The 19,095-nt window shown below is 38.5% G+C and overlaps 1 protein-coding gene, 1 non-coding gene and 1 pseudogene across 3 annotated transcripts in view; 1 reads left to right on the forward strand and 2 right to left on the reverse strand.

Moving 5' to 3' along the window:
• The window catches only part of LOC125349875, a 23,893-nt pseudogene extending 15,520 nt beyond the window's left edge, over positions 1-8,373 (forward strand).
• The window catches only part of Dis3l2 (DIS3 like 3'-5' exoribonuclease 2), a 312,571-nt gene that overhangs the window by 205,052 nt on the left and 88,424 nt on the right, over positions 1-19,095 (reverse strand). For both annotated transcript variants that reach the window (XM_048344518.1, XM_048344519.1), the window contains exon 6: positions 17,222-17,441. In XM_048344518.1, coding sequence (XP_048200475.1) covers positions 17,222-17,441 — 220 coding nt within the window. The remainder of the gene's footprint in view (positions 1-17,221; positions 17,442-19,095) is intronic.
• Positions 3,726-3,829, reverse strand: LOC125351013. Its single transcript, XR_007210906.1, has one exon. It is a non-coding gene; the product is annotated as a U6 spliceosomal RNA (small nuclear RNA).

Here is a 19,095-nt window from a genome sequence, read left to right on the forward strand (position 1 = left end):
AGATACTACTTGCACCTTTCACTTTCATTCTCTCATGAGCGTAAAGAAGGGGTAGGCAAACTAAAGCAGATAACTGACCAAATGCGGCACATCCATTCATTCCCATCTTCTCCACAGCCATTCTCAGACCACAACAATACAACTGAGCAGTTGTGATATTGATAGGAACCCACAAAGCTGAGAACATTTAATACTTGACCCTTTATAGAAAGCCTTTGTTGACCTATTCTAATAGTAAACTGCATGTTTGTGCATTTTTGTGTTTTCTAGAAATTAGATTTAAAGCATAAATAAGTGCATTTTAAATAGGATAACTCAATTTGTTCTTGGTATATTTCACCATGGTTATGCCTGCTATAACCACATTAATCTCATTAACACCCAACAAATCATTAAATGTATTCTTATTTTGCAGTTTTATATATATATATATATGAATTTTTTGTGGTGCTAGGATCAAACCTAGGGGCTTATGAATGCTAGATAAGTATCCTACCATTGAGCTGCATCTTTAGTACTTCCCTCCCAATACACTCTTTTTGGGGGGGCAAGGGGGAGTAAGAAGGATTTATTGTGGGAGTTGAATTCAGAGTTTTCACATTTGCTCAGCTGGCTATAACTTGAGCCATACTTTCAGCCCTGCTTTTTATTGTTATTTTGTAGATGTTATCTCATAGACTTTTGTGCCCTGGCTGGCCTCAAAACGCAATCCTCCAGAGCTCAGTCTCTTGAGTAGCTACAATTACAGTTGTGAGCCATTAACATCCAACTTTAAGCCATTTACTTTATACTATGTAGTTTTTCTGACTCTTAACTCATCCTGCTAAGGAAGAGAGCATGTGATGAGATGAACATGCAGAATGCAGGAGACTGATTCGGAGCTTCATGTCTGCAGTGTTTTTGCTCTGAAATACAGCACAAGAGAATCACAAGATAGTGGTTAGGCCAGGGGTCCTAGAACTGCTGTGGCCTATGAGAAATACAGCTGAGATAAGGTGGGTGCAAATGACTGTGAAAATCAACATGGGATATTGTTTAATTCAGAGTCAATAACTGGGGTCACTGTGTAGCAAGTTAGGAAATTTTCATTAACAACTAATTTATATAAGTTATTATCACTGCTGTTAACCTTCCCACAAAGCAGCTCTGTAGTCCAGCTGTGGAAAAAGAAGGAAATAAGAGTAGCAGGCATCTACCAGAGGACTGCTGAAGAGCCAGCTGCCCAGGCACTAGGGAACAGTGGGCTACACAAAATACCCAGAGGAAGGAAGGAAGAAGACATGAGTGATGGTATGACCATCCTCTAGCAGAGCAATGGGACTGTCATGATCACTTCCTAAGTGTTATGTAAATGAATAACGCAAGTACTAGAATTAAGTAGCACTAGCTCTGATGGTTTTGAGAGACAGAGAGGTACCAGTGGGAGAACTTTGAGTCATCCAGGTTCAAGATTCATCACAGCCTATCTGACTGAACCCTTGCTATTATGGAAAATATTTTCACTCACAGAATCCTTTCACCAGAAGACACTTCGGAAACAATATTTTTTCCCAAGTCTCTGATTTCAGAAGCAGAATGGGAAACTAATATTACTCTCCTCTCCCCCCAATCCACTGCTATTTCATTTCCACTGTGCCAGGCACCCACTAAGTGAATACCATGCTCCGAGCCAAGCTAGAAATAGAATAAGTAAGAAACTCAAGATAATTTACAATAGGAGAAGGATAATAAACTAAGAGTAGGAAGCAAATTTTATAGATTACAGGGGGAAAATTAATTTATTTTATGTGTAACAAATTTGGTTATCAATGCAGATATACACTACATAAGAAAGGGTTTTTGTATAATTGGTGACAAACGTTTTGACAGCATAATACAGCCTCATTCTGTGTATCTTTGGCAATAGGGTAATAAAAATTGTTTTGCCGAAGTATTTGATGGCTTCATTAATTTTCACAGGAATTTGTTTGATAGTTTTCAAATATTTATTAAGTATATACCTTTTGTGATCAAATTCATATTTTACCACAAGGCTGTGATTAAATAAAAGTAGTTCTTAGAAAAAATATCCAACACAAATAACATCCTAATTATGCCTATTCTTAAGTGATGATTTTATGCTTTAGAATACTTTAAAGCCAAGGAAGGCAGATGAACAATGCTAGCTCTTGAAATCCACACATAAACCAAAGAACACCGCAGTACCATTTTTCATCTCTTCTTAAACTTGAAGATTTTTAAATATATTGAAAACTGTGATATTGAATATAACATTGTGTTACATTTCTTCTTCAATTTGTACATGCACGTGTGTACAGTGCACATACACAGTTTTGAGTCTTTTTTCTGAACTAAAATTCTGTGTGTGTGTGTGTGTGTGTGTGTGTGTGTGTGTGTGTGTGTGTGTGTGTGTTAGTACTGCGGCATGAACTTAGGGCCTGGACACTGTCCCTTAGCTTCTTCACTCAACACTGGTGTTCAATCATTTGAGCTATAGCTCCACTTCTGGTTATTTGATGGTTACTTGGAGATAAGAGTCCAACAAACTCTTCTTGTTCTGGCTGACTTCAAACCATAATCCTCAGATCTCGTCCTCCTGAGCAGCTATGATGACAGCCGTGAGCCACCAGTACCCAACTATCACTTTTGAAAATAACTTAAAAATATCAGCATACTTTATCCCAACCCTTTGGGAAGAATCTCCTAAAAATAAGGATGTTCTCCTATACATCTGAAGTATACTATCATATCTAAGAAAATTAACAGTAATTCCAAAATATCATTTAACATTCAGCCTAAATTTAAATTTAACTAGTAATAGTTGGCATATTTTCCTCAATCCAGGATCTCATCAAGGATAAAATGATAACCCCCAAATCTGTCCATTAAAAAAGTTTGTTTTCCTCATATAAAGATTAGTAAACAACTGTAACAAGAGTTCTTGCAAAGATCTTACTCTCCAACAAGGTTGAGATACTTACTCCTCCCAGTAATTATACACTAGTAATTTTTGACTGAACTGACTGTTACACTGCATGCTGGATCACCATGAAATGTTTAACATTATGTTGTGCACATTGCCATTTATTGGGAGATATAGAGCATAACAATTAAGAAAAAAACAAGTCTGGGACTCCTTCTATAGTAACTCTATCTCAATACCAAGTAGAATCCCTGGGTAAAGCTCTTTCAAAATAGCAATACTAAGCTCCATCCCAAACTAGCACTGTAACTTTTCTTTGCCTTGAGAAAAACAACTATTATTCTGGCAATATATACTATCAATACCACTAAAATAGATTCTAGGTGCATTTTCAGGATTAACCAATTGAATAATGAAGATTAATTACTAAGTACTTAGATAAAGTACTAAGTACTTAGATAAAGCCTAGCATATAGTAAATGTTCACTAAATAATGGTAACTAACTATATTGTATATACTCTTTTCTTAAGGTACAAGTAATACTCCTTTTTGTAAGTGCATATAGGTAATATGTAATTTTAAGGAAGGGAATGAATGTTAACATTTTCACATTTGCAGTAAGTATTAATAAATTATTTGAGACAAGATATTTCACATATAACTCAATTCCATTCTCTCATAGATAGCCTTACAAAAGCATCTTTATAACGAAAATCACAATTTCAAGTACCATTCATACTACCCTTTCTCACTATCTCCTTGAAGTTAGGCAGCAAATAAAAAAATGATCTAAAGACTATGCAAAATATGAAATGCTTCATAAATTTGCATACCATCCTTGCACAAAGGCCATGCTAATCTTCTCTGTACCCTTTCAATTTTAGTATCTGGGTTGCCACATATACTAAGTATTGGTTTGGTTTGATTTTTACTTTTTTTGAAGTAATGTTTTATGATCTTGAACTTTCAATACTCTTGCTTTAAGCTTCCAAGACCTAGGATTATACATACTGGTTATCATATATATGCAGTTTTACAGAGGTATATTTTAAACATGCACCTAATAACACTGCAGGAAACACAAATAACTAAAATAAACAAACATGGGTGTTTTTTTCAAGCATTCCTCTACCAAACTGACAAATTAAATAATAGCTAATAAAATAAAGAACAATATAGTTATGTATCAAGATTTTGTGCATAACTCCTGAAATACATCCTTCTTTCAAAGTACACATGAAATACCTTAAAAAATGGTCTATGTAACAGACTATAAAGGGATGGTTGATATATTATGGACAATTCAACATACAAACTCTGTTTTGAATAACAAAATCATTAAAAGTTAAAGACCTTTAACAAATTACTAACCTAGCTATGAGGAAGTAATAAAAGTAAGTATTAGGCCTAAATGATAAAACATATTACATACCAAAACCTGTTGAATACAACTAGAGAAATGTATAGCAGGATATTCCTAGCTTGAAAAATGTTAGAAGAAAACCATTGTTAAAAATAATAAGCTAATAAATGTTGGAGGGGCTGTGCCCAAAAGGGAACCCTACTTCATTGTTGGTGGGAATGTAAACTGGTTCAGCCACTCTGGCAAGTGGTATGGAGATTCCTCAGAAGGCTAAACATAGAGCTCCCCTATGACCCAGCAGCCCCACTTTTGGGCATCTACCCAAAAGACCACAAACAAGAACACACGAAAGCCACCAGCACAACAATGTTCATCGCAGCACAATTTGTCATTGCCAAAATACAGAACCAACCCAGATGCCCCTCAGTAGATGAGTGGATCAGGAAAATGTGGTACATATACACAATGGAATTTTATGCCTCTATCAGAAAGAATGACATTGCCCCATTTGTAAGGAAATGGAAGGACTTGGAAAAAATTATACTAAGTGAAGTGAGCCAGACCCAAAGAAACATGGACTCTATGGTCTCCCTCATAGGGAATAATTAGCACAGGTTTAGGCTAGTCACAGCACAGGATCACAAGAGCCTAATAGCTATGCCTCTATGAATGTATAAGATAATGCTAAGTGAAATGAACTCCATGTTAGGGAAACGAGTGATATATCACGGTTGTAATTACTTTCAACGTGCCATGTGAAACCGTAGCTTCGATTATTGATGATCTTCTGGTATCCCCTTCCTGTGGTTGTACCTGCACTATCACTGTATCTTATTGGAGTACATTGGAAACTGTATATACTGGTATTAGAACTAGGAAAGTGAAAGGGAATACCAAAATCGAGAGACACAGGATAAAAAGACAAATGACTACAAAAGCAATACTTGCAAAACTGTTTGGTGTAAACCAACTGAATAACTCATGGGGAGAGAGAAAGGGGGAGGGAAATGGGGGAATGAGGGAAGAGGTAACAAACAGTACAAGAAATGTATCCAATGCCTAACGTATGAAACTGTAACCTCTCTGTATATCATTTTGACAATAAATAAGAAAAATAATAATAATAATAAGCTAATTATTCAACTCACAAAATTCAACACACAAAAATCCTAGCTACTTTGGAGGCTAAGATCTGAGTACTGAGGTTCAAAGCTAGCCCAGACTACTATCTCCAATTAATCAAGAGGAGGTGTGGCTCAAATGGTAGGGCACCAGCCTTGAGGAATAAAGTCAAGCAATAGTGGAAGGCCCTGAGTTCAAGCTCCAGTACTGGCACAAAAAGAAAGAGGAAGAGGAAAAGGAGAAAGAGGAGGAGGAGAAGGAGGAAGAGAAGAAAAAATATTATTAGAAAAAATGTCAGTGATATACAGAACATTATCAATAATCATAAAGTAAAACAACACAACCAAAAATCTTATTCTTTATAAGAATGAGGTGGCCAGAACTGTGGCAAACAAAAATTATCAAGTGTGGGAGAAGAAGAATGGGAAAAGGGAAGGTAGACAGGGAAGATGGAGGGGGTTAATTTGGTCAAAGTACAGTGTGTGTGTGTGTGTGTGTGTGTGTGTGAAGTAACAAGGTGAAATCCTTTTGTACAATTAATAAACACAATAAAACTAATTCTATAACCACTTTTTATGTATATTTTGAACATTTTTGGCATGTATACCTGCTAAAAATTCTAAGAATTACTATTAATTTTAGTGATTTAAAAAGTTATTAAGCCTAGATATGAACATTATAGCATAGTTATAACCTTACTTTCTAGAGTAACATATCTTTAGATACAATGAACAGTTAGACAGTCTATGATTAACTGTTAAAATGAGATAAAGATATGGTTTCTGATGTAGTATCATATAAGACCTAAGAAATATTCACCAGAGCTTAATCCTATAAGCTATTTAAATGAAGAAAAAAATCTACACTGTAAGTTGATAAGAAATACAACTGAAAAATTCATTCTAAAAGTTAAGCAGGTTGCTTTAATATATACTCAAATGTTTGATTCAAATATACTCAATTCTAGAAAAAGAACTGAATGTATACAAACATTATATTAAAAGTTAACTTTTATCCTAAAGCTAATATAAAAATGGAAACAAAATATATTACTTTTAAAAAGGCAAGAAAATGGAAAAGATTAAAATACTGAACAAAAGGAATGCAAAAGTACACAGGAGATTTTTTAAGTAAAGCATTATTAAAGAATATCAGACGTATGCTAATAGATTTGACTGGATAAATTTTTATTACATTATGCCAAAACTGGCACAAGAAGAAATTCAGACACTGAACAAACCAACTAATTTGAAAACAACAAAGATCTCATCTCCTGAAAAACAGCAGGTGCAAGTAATTTTACAATGAAATCTACCCAGTTTCAAGGAACAGTTAATTCCCATGTTATACAAGCTGTTCTATAAAAATAGGGGATAGTCAAAAACTAACAAGGACATTTTATGGAGCTATCATAATCCTGATTTTAAATACTGGGTAATGTAAACAACAAAAAAATCCCACAGACTCATTTTAACATGAAGCAAATATACTACACAATATCTAAGTAAGCCTAACAGTGTATTTTAAAAACAATATATCATGATTACACAGAATTTATCCTGGGAATACAAGGATGGTTTAACATCAAAAAGACTTATAGAATTTTGGAGAAGACATGGATGATGAGCACCTTAAGGAACTCTTTGGCAAGTTTGGACCTGCCTTAAGTGTGAAATTAATGACTGATGAAAGTGGGAAATCCAAAGGATTTGGATTTGTAAGCTTTGAAAGGCATGAAGATGCACAGAAAGCTGTGGATGAGATGAACGGAAAGGAGCTCAATGGAAAACAAATTTACGTTGGTCGAGCTCAGAAAAAAGTGGAACGACAGACAGAACTGAAGCGCAAATTTGAGCAGATGAAGCAAGATAGGATCACCAGATACCAGGGTGTTAACCTTTATGTGAAAAATCTTGATGATGGTATTGATGATGAATGTCTCTGGAAAGAGTTTTCTCCATTTGGTACAATCACTAGTGCAAAGGTTATGATGGAAGGTGGTTGAAGCAAAGGGTTTGGGTTTGTATGTTTCTCCTCCCCAGAAGAAGCCACTAAAGCAGTTACAGAAATGAATGGTAGAATTGTGGCCACAAAGCCACTCTATGTAGCTTTAGCTCAGCGCAAAGAAGAGCGCCAAGCTCACCTCACTAACCAGTATATGCAGAGAACGGCCAAGTGTACGAGCTGTGCCCAACCCTGTAATCAACCCCTACCAGCCAGCACCTCCTTCAGGTTACTTCATGGCGCTATCCCACAGACTCAGAACCGTGCTGCATACTATCCTCCTAGCCAAATTGCTCAACTAAGACCAAGTCCTTGCTGGACTGCTCAGGGTGCCAGACCGCATCCATTCCAAAATATGCCCGGTGCTATCCGCCCAGCCATTTAGTACTATGAGACCAGCTTCTTCACAGGTTCCACGAGTCATGTCCACACAGCATGTTGCTAACACATCAACACAAACAATGGGTCCACGTCCTACAGCTGCTGCTGCAGCCACTCCTGCTGTCCTCACTGTTCCCCAGTATAAATATGCTGCAGGAGTCCGCAATCCTCGGCAACATCTTAATGCACAGCCACAAGTTGCCATGCAACAGCCTGCTGTTCATGTACAAGGTCAGGAACCTTTGACTGCTTCCATGTTGGCATCTGCCCCTCCTCAAGAGCAAAAGCAAATGTTGGGTGAAAGGCTGTTTCCTCTTATCCAAGCCAGGCACCCTACTCTTGCTGGTAAAATCACTGGTATGTTGTTGGAGATAGGTAATTCAGAATTACTTCATATGCTTGAGTCTCCAGAGTCTCTGCGTTCTAAGGTTGATGAAGCTGTAGCTGTACTACAAGCCTACCAAGCTAAAGAGGCTGCCCAGAAAGCAGTCAACAGTGCCACTGGTGTTCCAAGTGTTTAAAAAATTGATCAGGGACCATGAAAAGAAACTCGTGCTTCACCGAAGAAAAATATCTAAACATCAAAAAACTTAAATATTATGAAAAAAAATTGCAAAATATAAAATAAATAAAAAAAGGAAAGGAAACTTTGAACCTTATGTACCAAGCAAATACCAGGTCTAGCAAACAGTGCTAGGCCTAGATTACTTGATTTAAAAACAACAAAAAAACCTACAAAAAATAGTAAAATATAAAAACAAATTAATGTTTCATGGACTCTGGGGAAAAGAATTTTCAGCAAAGTACAAAAATTTAAAGCATTCCTTTCTTTAATTTTGTAATTCTTTACTGTGGAATAGCTCAGGATGTCAGTTCTAAGTAACAAAATTGATAACTGTGCGAGGAAACATAATTTGGATTATAAAATTTTTGCTTTAATAAAATTCCTTAAACAGTGTAAAAAAGACTTATAATCTAATCTACATTGATAATTTAAATCAATGAAGAATAAGTACCATACAATCTACAAAAAAATCACAAACTTAATAAAAGATTACATGAGAAAAGTTCCTGAGATCTAACAACAAGGAAAAACTTAAGAGCCATAAACATATGCTCAATAATGCCACATCAAATTAAAGATTTTTGTTCAGTAATAGATAACACAAAGTTAATAGACAAATAATTGTATTGACAGAGTGGGAGAAGATGAATGCCTAATTTGAAAAAAGGTTTATGATAGAGAAAAGAAATTTCTCCAAATCAATAAGAGAATAGTAACTGACAGAATAGGTAAACTATATAAGAAGGCAATGTGAATAAGTTAACCTAGACAACAGAAATGGAATAATTAGATAAGCTTACCTGTTGACAAAGATGAAAATCTATAAGAAGGCTCAGATGCAGCAAAACATAGTACAGATTGGTTAATTAAAAGTATTTTTTAAATTAAAACTGGGAGCTGGGAATGTGGTTTAGTGATAAAGTGCTTGCCTAGCATGCATGAAGCCCTAGGTTCAATTCCTCCATACCACATAAACAGAAAAGGCCAGAATTGGTGCTGTGGCTCAAGTGGTAGAGTGCTAGCCTTGAGCAAAAGAAGCTCAGGCACAGTGCCCAGGCCCTGAGTTGAAGCCCCAGGACTGGAAAAAAAAACTTAAGAAGTTAAAAAAAAAAAAATCAAAACCTGTGACTATGCCTCACTTTGTCTTCTGTGCATTTATTTCTTTTGGCAATGTCACAAGGAGGAATGGTCTAGCATAGAACTGCACTTTTAGTTTGTTTGTTTTTTGGCCAGTCCTAGGCCGTGAACTCAGGGCCTGAGCACTGTCCCTGGCTTCTTCTCGCTCAAGGCTAGCACTCTGCCACTTGAGCCACAGCGCCACTTCTGGCCATTTTCTGTATATGTGGTGCTGAGGAATCGAACCCAGGGCCTCATGTATACGAGGCAAGCACTCTTGCCACTAGGCCATATTCCCAACCCCAGAACTGCACTTTTAGGATACTGTAGGTACTAATCATCGGTCTCTACCCATCTACCCTGTCTTTCAAAAAAAAAAAAAAAGGGCTAGGAATGTGGCTTAGTGGTAGAGTGCTTGCCTAGCATGCATGAAGCCCTGGGTTCGATTCCTCGGCACCACATAGAAAAAAGCAGGAAGTGGCACTGTGGCTCAAGTGGTAGAGTGCTAGCCTTAGCAAAATGAAGCCAAGGACAGTGCTCAGGCCCTGAGTCCAGAGTCCAAGCACCAGGACTGGCAAAAATAATAACAATAATAAAAAGTAAATACATTTCCCAGGAAACATTGTCCTTAAAAAAAAAAAGAAAAGCAAAACTTCCTAGTGCATCCTTTGGTTTAACATAAGTCTGAACAAGTCTTTTTTCTTAAGTCGGACTTTTCAAGATTGTCACAAAATATTGTTCTGTAATTGTAGTCTACAATTTAATTGCTAGACGCTTTTTAAATATGATTTCTGAAGAAAACATGACTCTCTTATAGTTATACAATCATCATATTCAGTGGAGAGCTGGTAAAAGAAGAAATTTGTCTCTGAGAAAGAAAAATGATTGCCACAAAAATAAAGAAACAATGCTTATTATCAGGCGCAAGTGAGTCACACTTATAATCCTAGCTATTCAGGAGACTGAGATCTGAGGATTGTGGTTCAAAGCCAGCCCAGGCTGGAAAATCCATGGGACTCTTATCTACAATAAACCACCAGAAAACCAGAAGTGGAGTTGTGGCTCAAGTAGTAGAGAGCTAGCCTTGAGCTGAAGAACTCAGAGACAGCACCCAAGCCCAGAGTTCAAGCCCCACAACCACCTCCCAATTTTTTTTTTTAAACCTTACTATCTGGCAATATGGCCCACTTTTCTTGGGTTCAGTTTTTTGGTTTTGGTTTTGTTGGGTTTGGGGAGTTGAACTCTGGGCCTGGGCGCTGTCTCTGAGCTCAAGGCTAGTGCTCTACCATTCTGAGCCACAGTGCCACTTCCGGTTTTCTGGTGGTTAACTGGAGGTAAGAGTCTCATGAACTTTCCTGCCGGGGCTGGCTTTGAACCGCAATCCTCAGATCTCAGCCTCCCAAGTAGCTAGGATTACAGGCATGAGCCACCAGCCCCCAGGTTGGGTCCAACTGTCTTAGCCAAAAGATAGAATGGAAAGAAAATACTGGGAAACCTAGGCATTGAAAGGGCCTAACTTAAAAGGTGATGGGACTTAAGGAAATAAAAAGTGGTCTCCAAGATTCCCAATAGTAAGTTGGATTGGCCCTAGGAAAGGCAATGATAGATGGATTCAAATCTCAGTCTCAAGAGGCTATAAAAGAACTGGACTTCTAGAGCAGCCTGGGTCTTTTGAGTCCTCATTCTTTGCCTGGCTGACTCTCACTTTACTTCTCACCTTTTTGCTCTCAAATTCCCTCTCTTTATCCCTCTTCAAGGGTCAGGGATTATAAAAGTTCATGCTGTCTTCTGAAAAGAAAATGTGTATATCTGAGATGCACAAAGGTTTTTTCTCTTAATGCAGTGACAGACACTCACTGTGGTCAATGGGTGCTATAGTCTCACTTATCAGAGAAATTGATGCTTATTAGAAAGACAGGAAACTTTCCTAGGAAAAGAAAAAGAACCTATACATGCACATACTACAAGTAACATTTGTTGAGGATAAATATTAAAAAGTTTTGAATGTGAATATAAACTAAGATTAATAATACACTTGTAAATACAATACAAAGCCAAAAACCTTCTAGAAGTCTTAGAGAAAGTTTATGGTCTTTTTCAATAACAAATTTCAAAATCTTAAGTGGTGCAAAAAGTACTAAAATCCTAACTTTAACCAGACTTTATATTATCCTAAGCAAGAAGAGCTGGTTAAAATACCCTTAAAAACACTGTGCTTTTTAAAAGAGCAAATTTCAATTTCCCTAAATATCAAGAGGGCAAGAAATGAGAAACAGCCATGTGGTTTCACAAACTCCATTTAGAGGCTAGCAGGAAAGTAAAATCTGTACCCGATATGGTAGGAAGGATTAAGGCTGCTCCTCACACTGGGCTACTAAGGAAGCAATATAAATAACAGTGGGCTAGAAAGAATGTAAAAAGAATAAGGAAAACCCATGCACAGCATGAACTTGTAAAGTACTCGGTGATATTTACTTGTTAAAGAGGGAGGACACCTACAACAGATGACATATCAAGAACAAGTCCGGTATCCATTTACCAAAGGACAAAGTAAGTTGTTGAATCCAAACCAGTATCCGTTTACCAAAGGACAAAGTAAGTTGTTGAATCCAAACCAGGCATCAATTCTGAAATCACTTCCATCCATCAACATATGCTTCCTTGCATCTCTCTTTATTCAACAAAGTCTTATCCACTCAACTTGGTACCCAGGGGAAAGAAGATACTGAGTTATCCCATATACAGTCACAGAGCTGGGCTTTACCCAACTAGCTTAGAGCCCAATAACTCAGTATGTTCTAAAGCACATGTTTGCCTGATTTAGTCCTGTGATTAACTCACTTTTTGTGAGCTTTCTAGTAAAGAATTTGACTACTTAAGGCCCTAGTAACTTACCCTCTTTTCTCACTGAAAAGATCTAAGTCACAGTACTAGTACTATTATGATAATGCATGTGTACTTTAAGAAAAGAGTGACAATTAGCTAACAGAATCCAGAAACAGATCAAGAAAATTGTACATCATGACCAAGTAGGCTTCATCCCACAGACACAAGGATGGTTCAACATCCGTAAATCTATTAATGTAATTCACCACATAAACAGAACTAAAATCAAGAATCACATTGTTATCTCAGTCGATGCCCAAAAAGCCTTTGACAAAATACAACATCCATACTCATTAAAAGCTATGGAGACAATGCCTAACGTATGAAACTGTAACCTCTCTGTACATCAGTTTGATAATAAAAACTTAAAAATTAAAAAAAAAAGCTATGGAGAGAACAGGAATAGATGGAACATTCCTGAAAACAATAAAAGCCATATACAACAGAGCAACTGCTAATATCACATTAAATGGAGAGAAACTGAAGTCATTCCCCCTAAACTCAGGAACAAGACAAGGATGCCCACTCTCCCCACTTCTTTTCAACATAGTGCTGGAATCCCTAGCCATAGCAATAAGGCAAGAGGAGGACATCAAAGGGATCCACATCGGAAAAGAAGAAATCAAACTATCCCTATTCGCAGATGACATGATCTTATATCAGAAAGACCCAAAACACTCAGTCCCCAAACTCCTACACCTAATAAACCATTTTGGCAAAGTAGCAGGATACAAAATCAATCCACATAAATCAGCAGCTTTTCTGTACACTAGCGATGTACAAGCAGAAAAGGAAATTATGGAAATAATACCATTTACAATAGCTAAAAAAGAATAAATTAGGGCTAGGGATATGGCCTAGTGGCAAGAGTGCTTGCCTCGTTTACATGAAGCCCTGGGTTCAATTCCCCAGCACCACATATACAGAAAGTGGCCAGAAGTGGCACTGTGGCTCAAGTGGCAGAGTGCTAGCCTTGAGCAAAAAAGCCAGGGACAGTGCTCAGGCCCTGAGTTCAAGCCCCAGGACTGGTTAAAAAAAAAGAATAAATTACCTAGGGATCAACCTAACTAAAGACATGAAGGACCTATTCAATGAAAACTATAAAAATCTAAAAAGGGAAATCAAAGAAGACACAAAAGACTTCCCATGCTCATAGGTAGGCAGAATCAATATAGTGAAAATGGCCATATTGCCCAAATTGTTACACAAATTCAGTGCAATCCCCATCAAGATCCCAGCTACATTCTTCACTGAAATAGAGAAAGCAACCCATAAGTTCATATGGAACAGCAAAAGACCTAGAATAGCCAAAGCAATTCTAGGTAAAAAAAAAAAGCAGTGCAGGAAGTATCACAATACCAGACTTCAAGCTCTATTATAGAGCCATCATAACAAAAACAGCCTGGTATTGGTATAAAAACAGACCTGAAGACCAATGGAATAGCATTGAAGACCCAGAAATAAAACTGCACTCTTACAGTCAGCTGATATTCAACAAAGGAGCTAAAAACATACAATGGAAAAAACAGCCTCTTCAAACTACTGGTGCTGGGAAAACTGGGCAGCCATATGCAGAAAACTCAAAGTAGACCCTAGCCTATCACCATGCACCAAGATCAACTCAAAATGGATCAAGGACCTCAATATCAGACCTGAATCCTTGAAACTACTGAAGGACAGAGTAGGAAAGACGCTAGAACTTATAGGCACAGGAAGGAACTTCCTGAATAGAGTCTCAGGGGCACAACAGATAGGGGAGAGACTCGACAAATGGGACTACTACAAAATAAAAAGTTTCTGCACAGCTAAAGACATAGCCACCAAACTAGAAAGACAGCCAACCATATGGGAAAGGATCTTTACCAGCACAGCAACAGACAGAGGTCTAATATCCATCATCTACAGAGAACTCAAAAAACTATCCCCCCTCCAAGCCCAATAAACCAATTATGAAATGGGCAAAGGAGCTAAAGAGAGACTTCACAAGAGAAGATATAAAAATGGCAAAGAAACACATGAGGAAATGTTCAACATCCCTGGCAGTAAAGGAAATGCAAATAAAAACAATCCTGAGATACCACCTCACTCCAGTTAGAATGGCCTATACTCTGAACTCAGGCAACAACAAATGCTGGAGGGGCTGTGGGGAAAGAGGAACCCTTCTCCACTGTTGGTGGGAGTGCAAATTAGTACAACCACTTTGGAGAACAGTATGGAGGTTTCTCAAAAAGCTCAATATAGACCTACCCTATGACCCAGCCATACCACTCCTAGGCACCCATCCTGAACAACAGGCCTCAAGATATCAAAAAGACATCTGCACTTCCATGTTTATCGCTGCACAATTCACAATAACCAAAATATGGAAACAACCCAGATGCCCCTCCACAGATAAATGGATCCAAAAAATATGCTACCGATACACAATGGAATACTACATAGCGATTAGAAATGGTGAAATATTGGTATTCGCAGGGAAATGGTCAGCACTTGAATAATGCTGAGCGAGACAAGCCTAGAACACAGAAAACAAAGGGGCATGATCTCCTTGATATATGACTGTTAAGGTGGGGGGGGGGGGGGGGAGACAGTAGAGACCAGGTCTGCGAAACCAAAAACTTCTTGTCAAATGGTATTTCCCTCAGGTTTGGGTCAGCGACCCTACATTATATAACTAAAACCAAACAACTAGTCAACATATAAAGGTCAAAAATAGACCTCTCAGTGGATCACAATAGCTCAAAAGCTATTTATGTATGTTCATATAAGACAAGGATAAGCAAACTCTATTGTTGACATTACATTTAAAGTCCTAGATGAATTTCCCTTGGCGTAGGCCACATGGCTACTGTATATGTTTCTGATACACTGTGTATTGTATATATGTCTAACTGATCTAGGGAAGGGAAAGAAAAACAGGGTGTAAGATATCACAAGAAATGTACACACTGCCCTATTATGTAACTGTACCCCTTTTGTACAACACCATGTCAAAAAAATTTTTAATTAATAAAAAAGAAAAGAAAAGAGTGACAGTATTCAATTATCTTAAAGAAATAAATAAGAAATGTCAGAATGAAATTTCAGGTAATAGCATCCAAACTGGCTGGATCCTGAATAGAGAAACCACTCGTGATCTAAGCCTGTGACACAACACGAGTTGCTCCGTGCCCTAGGTCCATGCCTATGGAAGAGTCAGGCAGCAGTGACAGCAGAAGCACTAGCCTCTTGATTCCAAGTGAAATAAAAATTGGAAAGTCATATGAATAAAGAGTATTTTCCATCAGAGAGGACACATGCCAACCAAAAAGGACACATGCTTTCAGAACATGCTCTCTGGCCAAGGATACTACCTCCTGAGCAATGTAGGAAAACAGTTTTCCTTCTGTAGTCCTCTCTGAAATCACCTCTCGCTTTCTTCAGGATGTACTGAGGTATGTTTGCCAGATCCTACCACAACAGTCTGCTGAACATCCTCTTTTAGTAATCTTCTGGCATTTCTTTTAGCCTTTCATTAAGTCTGTGCCAGAAACTTACTCTTGATAACAAAGGTAATTATCTAGTGGGTCTGGCCAGGTTCATGTTGCTCAGTCTTCTCTTTCAGCTAGGTTGGAAAATATACTCCCTCTAGGTGGAATCTCACCTATAAGTTGAGATACTGACTTGCAAATGTCTCTTGCCCTTAAATTCCCCAGAATACGGTCATGTCAAGAATTCAGCTCTTTCCCCATGTGCTTACAACTGCTTTTCTACTGCATTCAAAGGGCCCATGTCTTAGATGTTAACAAGAGAAAATAAAGATTATTTTTTTAAAAGACTTTTAACATCAAAATTCTTTTCACAAATAATCAGTTCATAAAATTTAGGGTGACTTATGATTACTATAAACAACAGAGATACTTGTCAAAATTACTCAATTAAAAATGGCATGCTTTTTGTAAATATTTAAAGATTGATAAATTCTGGCTGGAGTTGTAACTCAGTGGTGAGACACTTGCCTAGAATGTGTGAGGCTCTAGGGAGATACAGGTGGGGAAGGAAGGAGAAAAGTAAAGGGAAGGTAGGTAGAAAAGGAGGAGAGGAAGGAAGGGGAAAAGGAAGGAGGGAGGGAGAGAGGGAAGGAGGGAGAGAGAGGGAAGGAGGGAGGAAGGCAGGAAGGCAGGAAGGAAGGCAGGAAGGAAGGCAGGAAGGAAGGAAGGAAGGAAGGAAGGAAGGAAGGAAGGAAGGAAGGAAGGAAGGAAGGAAGGAAGGAAGGAAGGAAGGAAGGAAGGAAGGGAGGGAAGGAGGGAGGGAGGGAGGGAGGGAGGGAGGGAGGGAAAGGAAGAGAGAGGAAGGGAAGGAGGGCGGCAGGCAGGAAGAGAAGAAGGAAAAAGGGAGGGAGGGAGGGAGGAAGGTAGGAGAGAGGGAAGGAGGTAGGAGGAAGGCAAGAAGGAAGGAAAAAGGAAGGGAGGGAGGGAGGGAGGGAGGGAGGGAGGGAGGGAGGGAGGGAGGGAGGGAGGGAGGGAGGGAGGGAGGGAGGGAGGAAAGAAGTTATAATTATACACATACTACCAACTAAGTAGTGCTAGGCACAGTGCAGAAACTTTTTAAATTAACTGTCAATACAAAGCAAAGCCCTTTAGAAACAACACAACAGCAACTATGACCCACACAAACCACTGGGCATCATTTCCATCCTCTCTCTCATAACTAGCAGCTGAAAGCCTATTAGAATTTCCCTGTTATAAAACCTGCCACAGGTGAGACACTGTGGTGAACATACCAATCTTTCTGTATAACTTACTGTGTCACAAAAAGAAGTTCCTAACCCTCAAAACAATCATTTGCTAAAACAAAGGTCAGTAAATGCTCAGGACTCACCTTTGTCAGGAACACAAACTGAGAGTTTCTTAACACCATCAACCAGTACATTCTGTGTGTTCCCATGTCTATCTTCTGAGTCACTGTCATCGAATTGAGCCTCTATAATGACATCAGGACTGTCATTACAGCTTTTGAGGGACTGCTGAGGGAGCTCTTCAGGAAGATCAGATTCATCGGGGGCTTCTGTTTCTTTGTCATTGCTCTCTGGTTTAATCACCTGAAGAAAAGAGATAGGCAAATTCTACTACATCACTGTCAAGAGGATAGGGGCAGTAGATTTTTCTATTTATGGAAGAAACTGACATTAAATATTCACCAAAAAGTCTGAAAAAGGACTTTCATTTTCCAAAGTACACACACTAAATGATGGAGACAATCAAGCCACTGATGTCAGACTGGTACTTGGTTCTTTAATGTCTCTAATTAATGCCATATCTATTTCTCCCAATTCTCATCTACATTCTCAAACTCTCTCTCCTGAAGACCTTGAATACCATGAAGTAATACTATGCTCCTTCACAAAGGTTCATTGTATAGCAACAACAATTACTATGTTTAAGAATGATAAAAGAATTTAACCACTTATGTTAGTGTGTTCCCAGGTATAACCACTAGAATGCAGGATGACATAGAAAAGACAAAATTAATTGTGAATAGTTTATAAAATATAAATTTCCCATTTTCAGACCTGAAATCAGCATATAAAGGTCACAACATGATGCACATCTACACAAGCAAGAAGAACAATGCAAATAGGAGAAAACAGCTAGACATCAAGGTGTTTAATTAGGTTAACACATGACAGTCATTTGGTCACTATTTGTAGTACATTCTTTTAAACAAACACTGGAGAGCCCACTCTGCCAGAACTCTAATGAAACCTGTATCGTGATATAGTGACAGACAGTAAACACTTTAATCATTCCACAAATCATTACATGATTCCTTTCTAGGTACAAGGCATTGATCTAGGCGCCAAGTATGTAACTTAGGAACACAATCAAAAGTCTATCAGTAGGGGCTGGGGATATAGCCTAGTGGCAAGAGTGCCTGCCTCCGATACACGAGGCCCTAGGTTCGATTCCCCAGCACCACATATACAGAAAACGGCCAGAAGCAGCGCTGTGGCTCAAGTGGCAGAGTGCTAGCCTTGAGCGGGAAGAAGCCAGGGACAGTGCTCAGGCCCTGAGTCCAAAGCCCAGGACTGGCCAAAAAACAAAAAAACAAACAAACAAACAAAAAAAAAAGTCTATCAGTAGCAGGCACCGGTGGCTCACGTCTATAATCCTAGTTACTCAGGAGGCTGAGATCTGAGGATCCCGGTTCAAAGCCAGCCCAGGCAGAAAAGTCAGTGACACCGTGGCTCAAAGTGATAGAGCACTAGCCTTGAGCTGAAGAGCTCAAGGGTGGCGCCCAAGCCCAGAGTCAAGCCCCACAATTGGGGGAGTGGGGTGGAGAGGGAGAGGGAATCGATCAGTCAGTGATAAGTGCAAACAGAAACACAGTGAGAATGAAATCACTGGTAAAGAAGATGTAAGGGAACAGGGAAGGTGAGCTAGTTCACCAGTATGGTGAATAAGGGGAGACTTGCAATATTACATCCTTAATGCTTCAAAGAAAGTATTGGAGCAGGGGCCTAAATAAAACAGAGAAAGAGAGACAGAGAGAGAGAGACAGAGAGAGAGACAGAGACAGAGACAGATTTATCAGGTATATTCTGCAGTTAATTTCACCAAAGATACATCTGCAATGCACCTTTGCTTTTTGTTTGGAAGGTAAAAGTGGGCAAGAAAATGGTGTGTTCGTGTGCTGAGAGCAAAAGGTAATGTCCTTTATCCATTAATGAGCAATCTTATGCTCTGCAAAATATA

This window comes from Perognathus longimembris, chromosome 4 (genome assembly GCF_023159225.1).
Source record: "Perognathus longimembris pacificus isolate PPM17 chromosome 4, ASM2315922v1, whole genome shotgun sequence".
Lineage (NCBI taxonomy): Eukaryota > Metazoa > Chordata > Mammalia > Rodentia > Heteromyidae > Perognathus > Perognathus longimembris.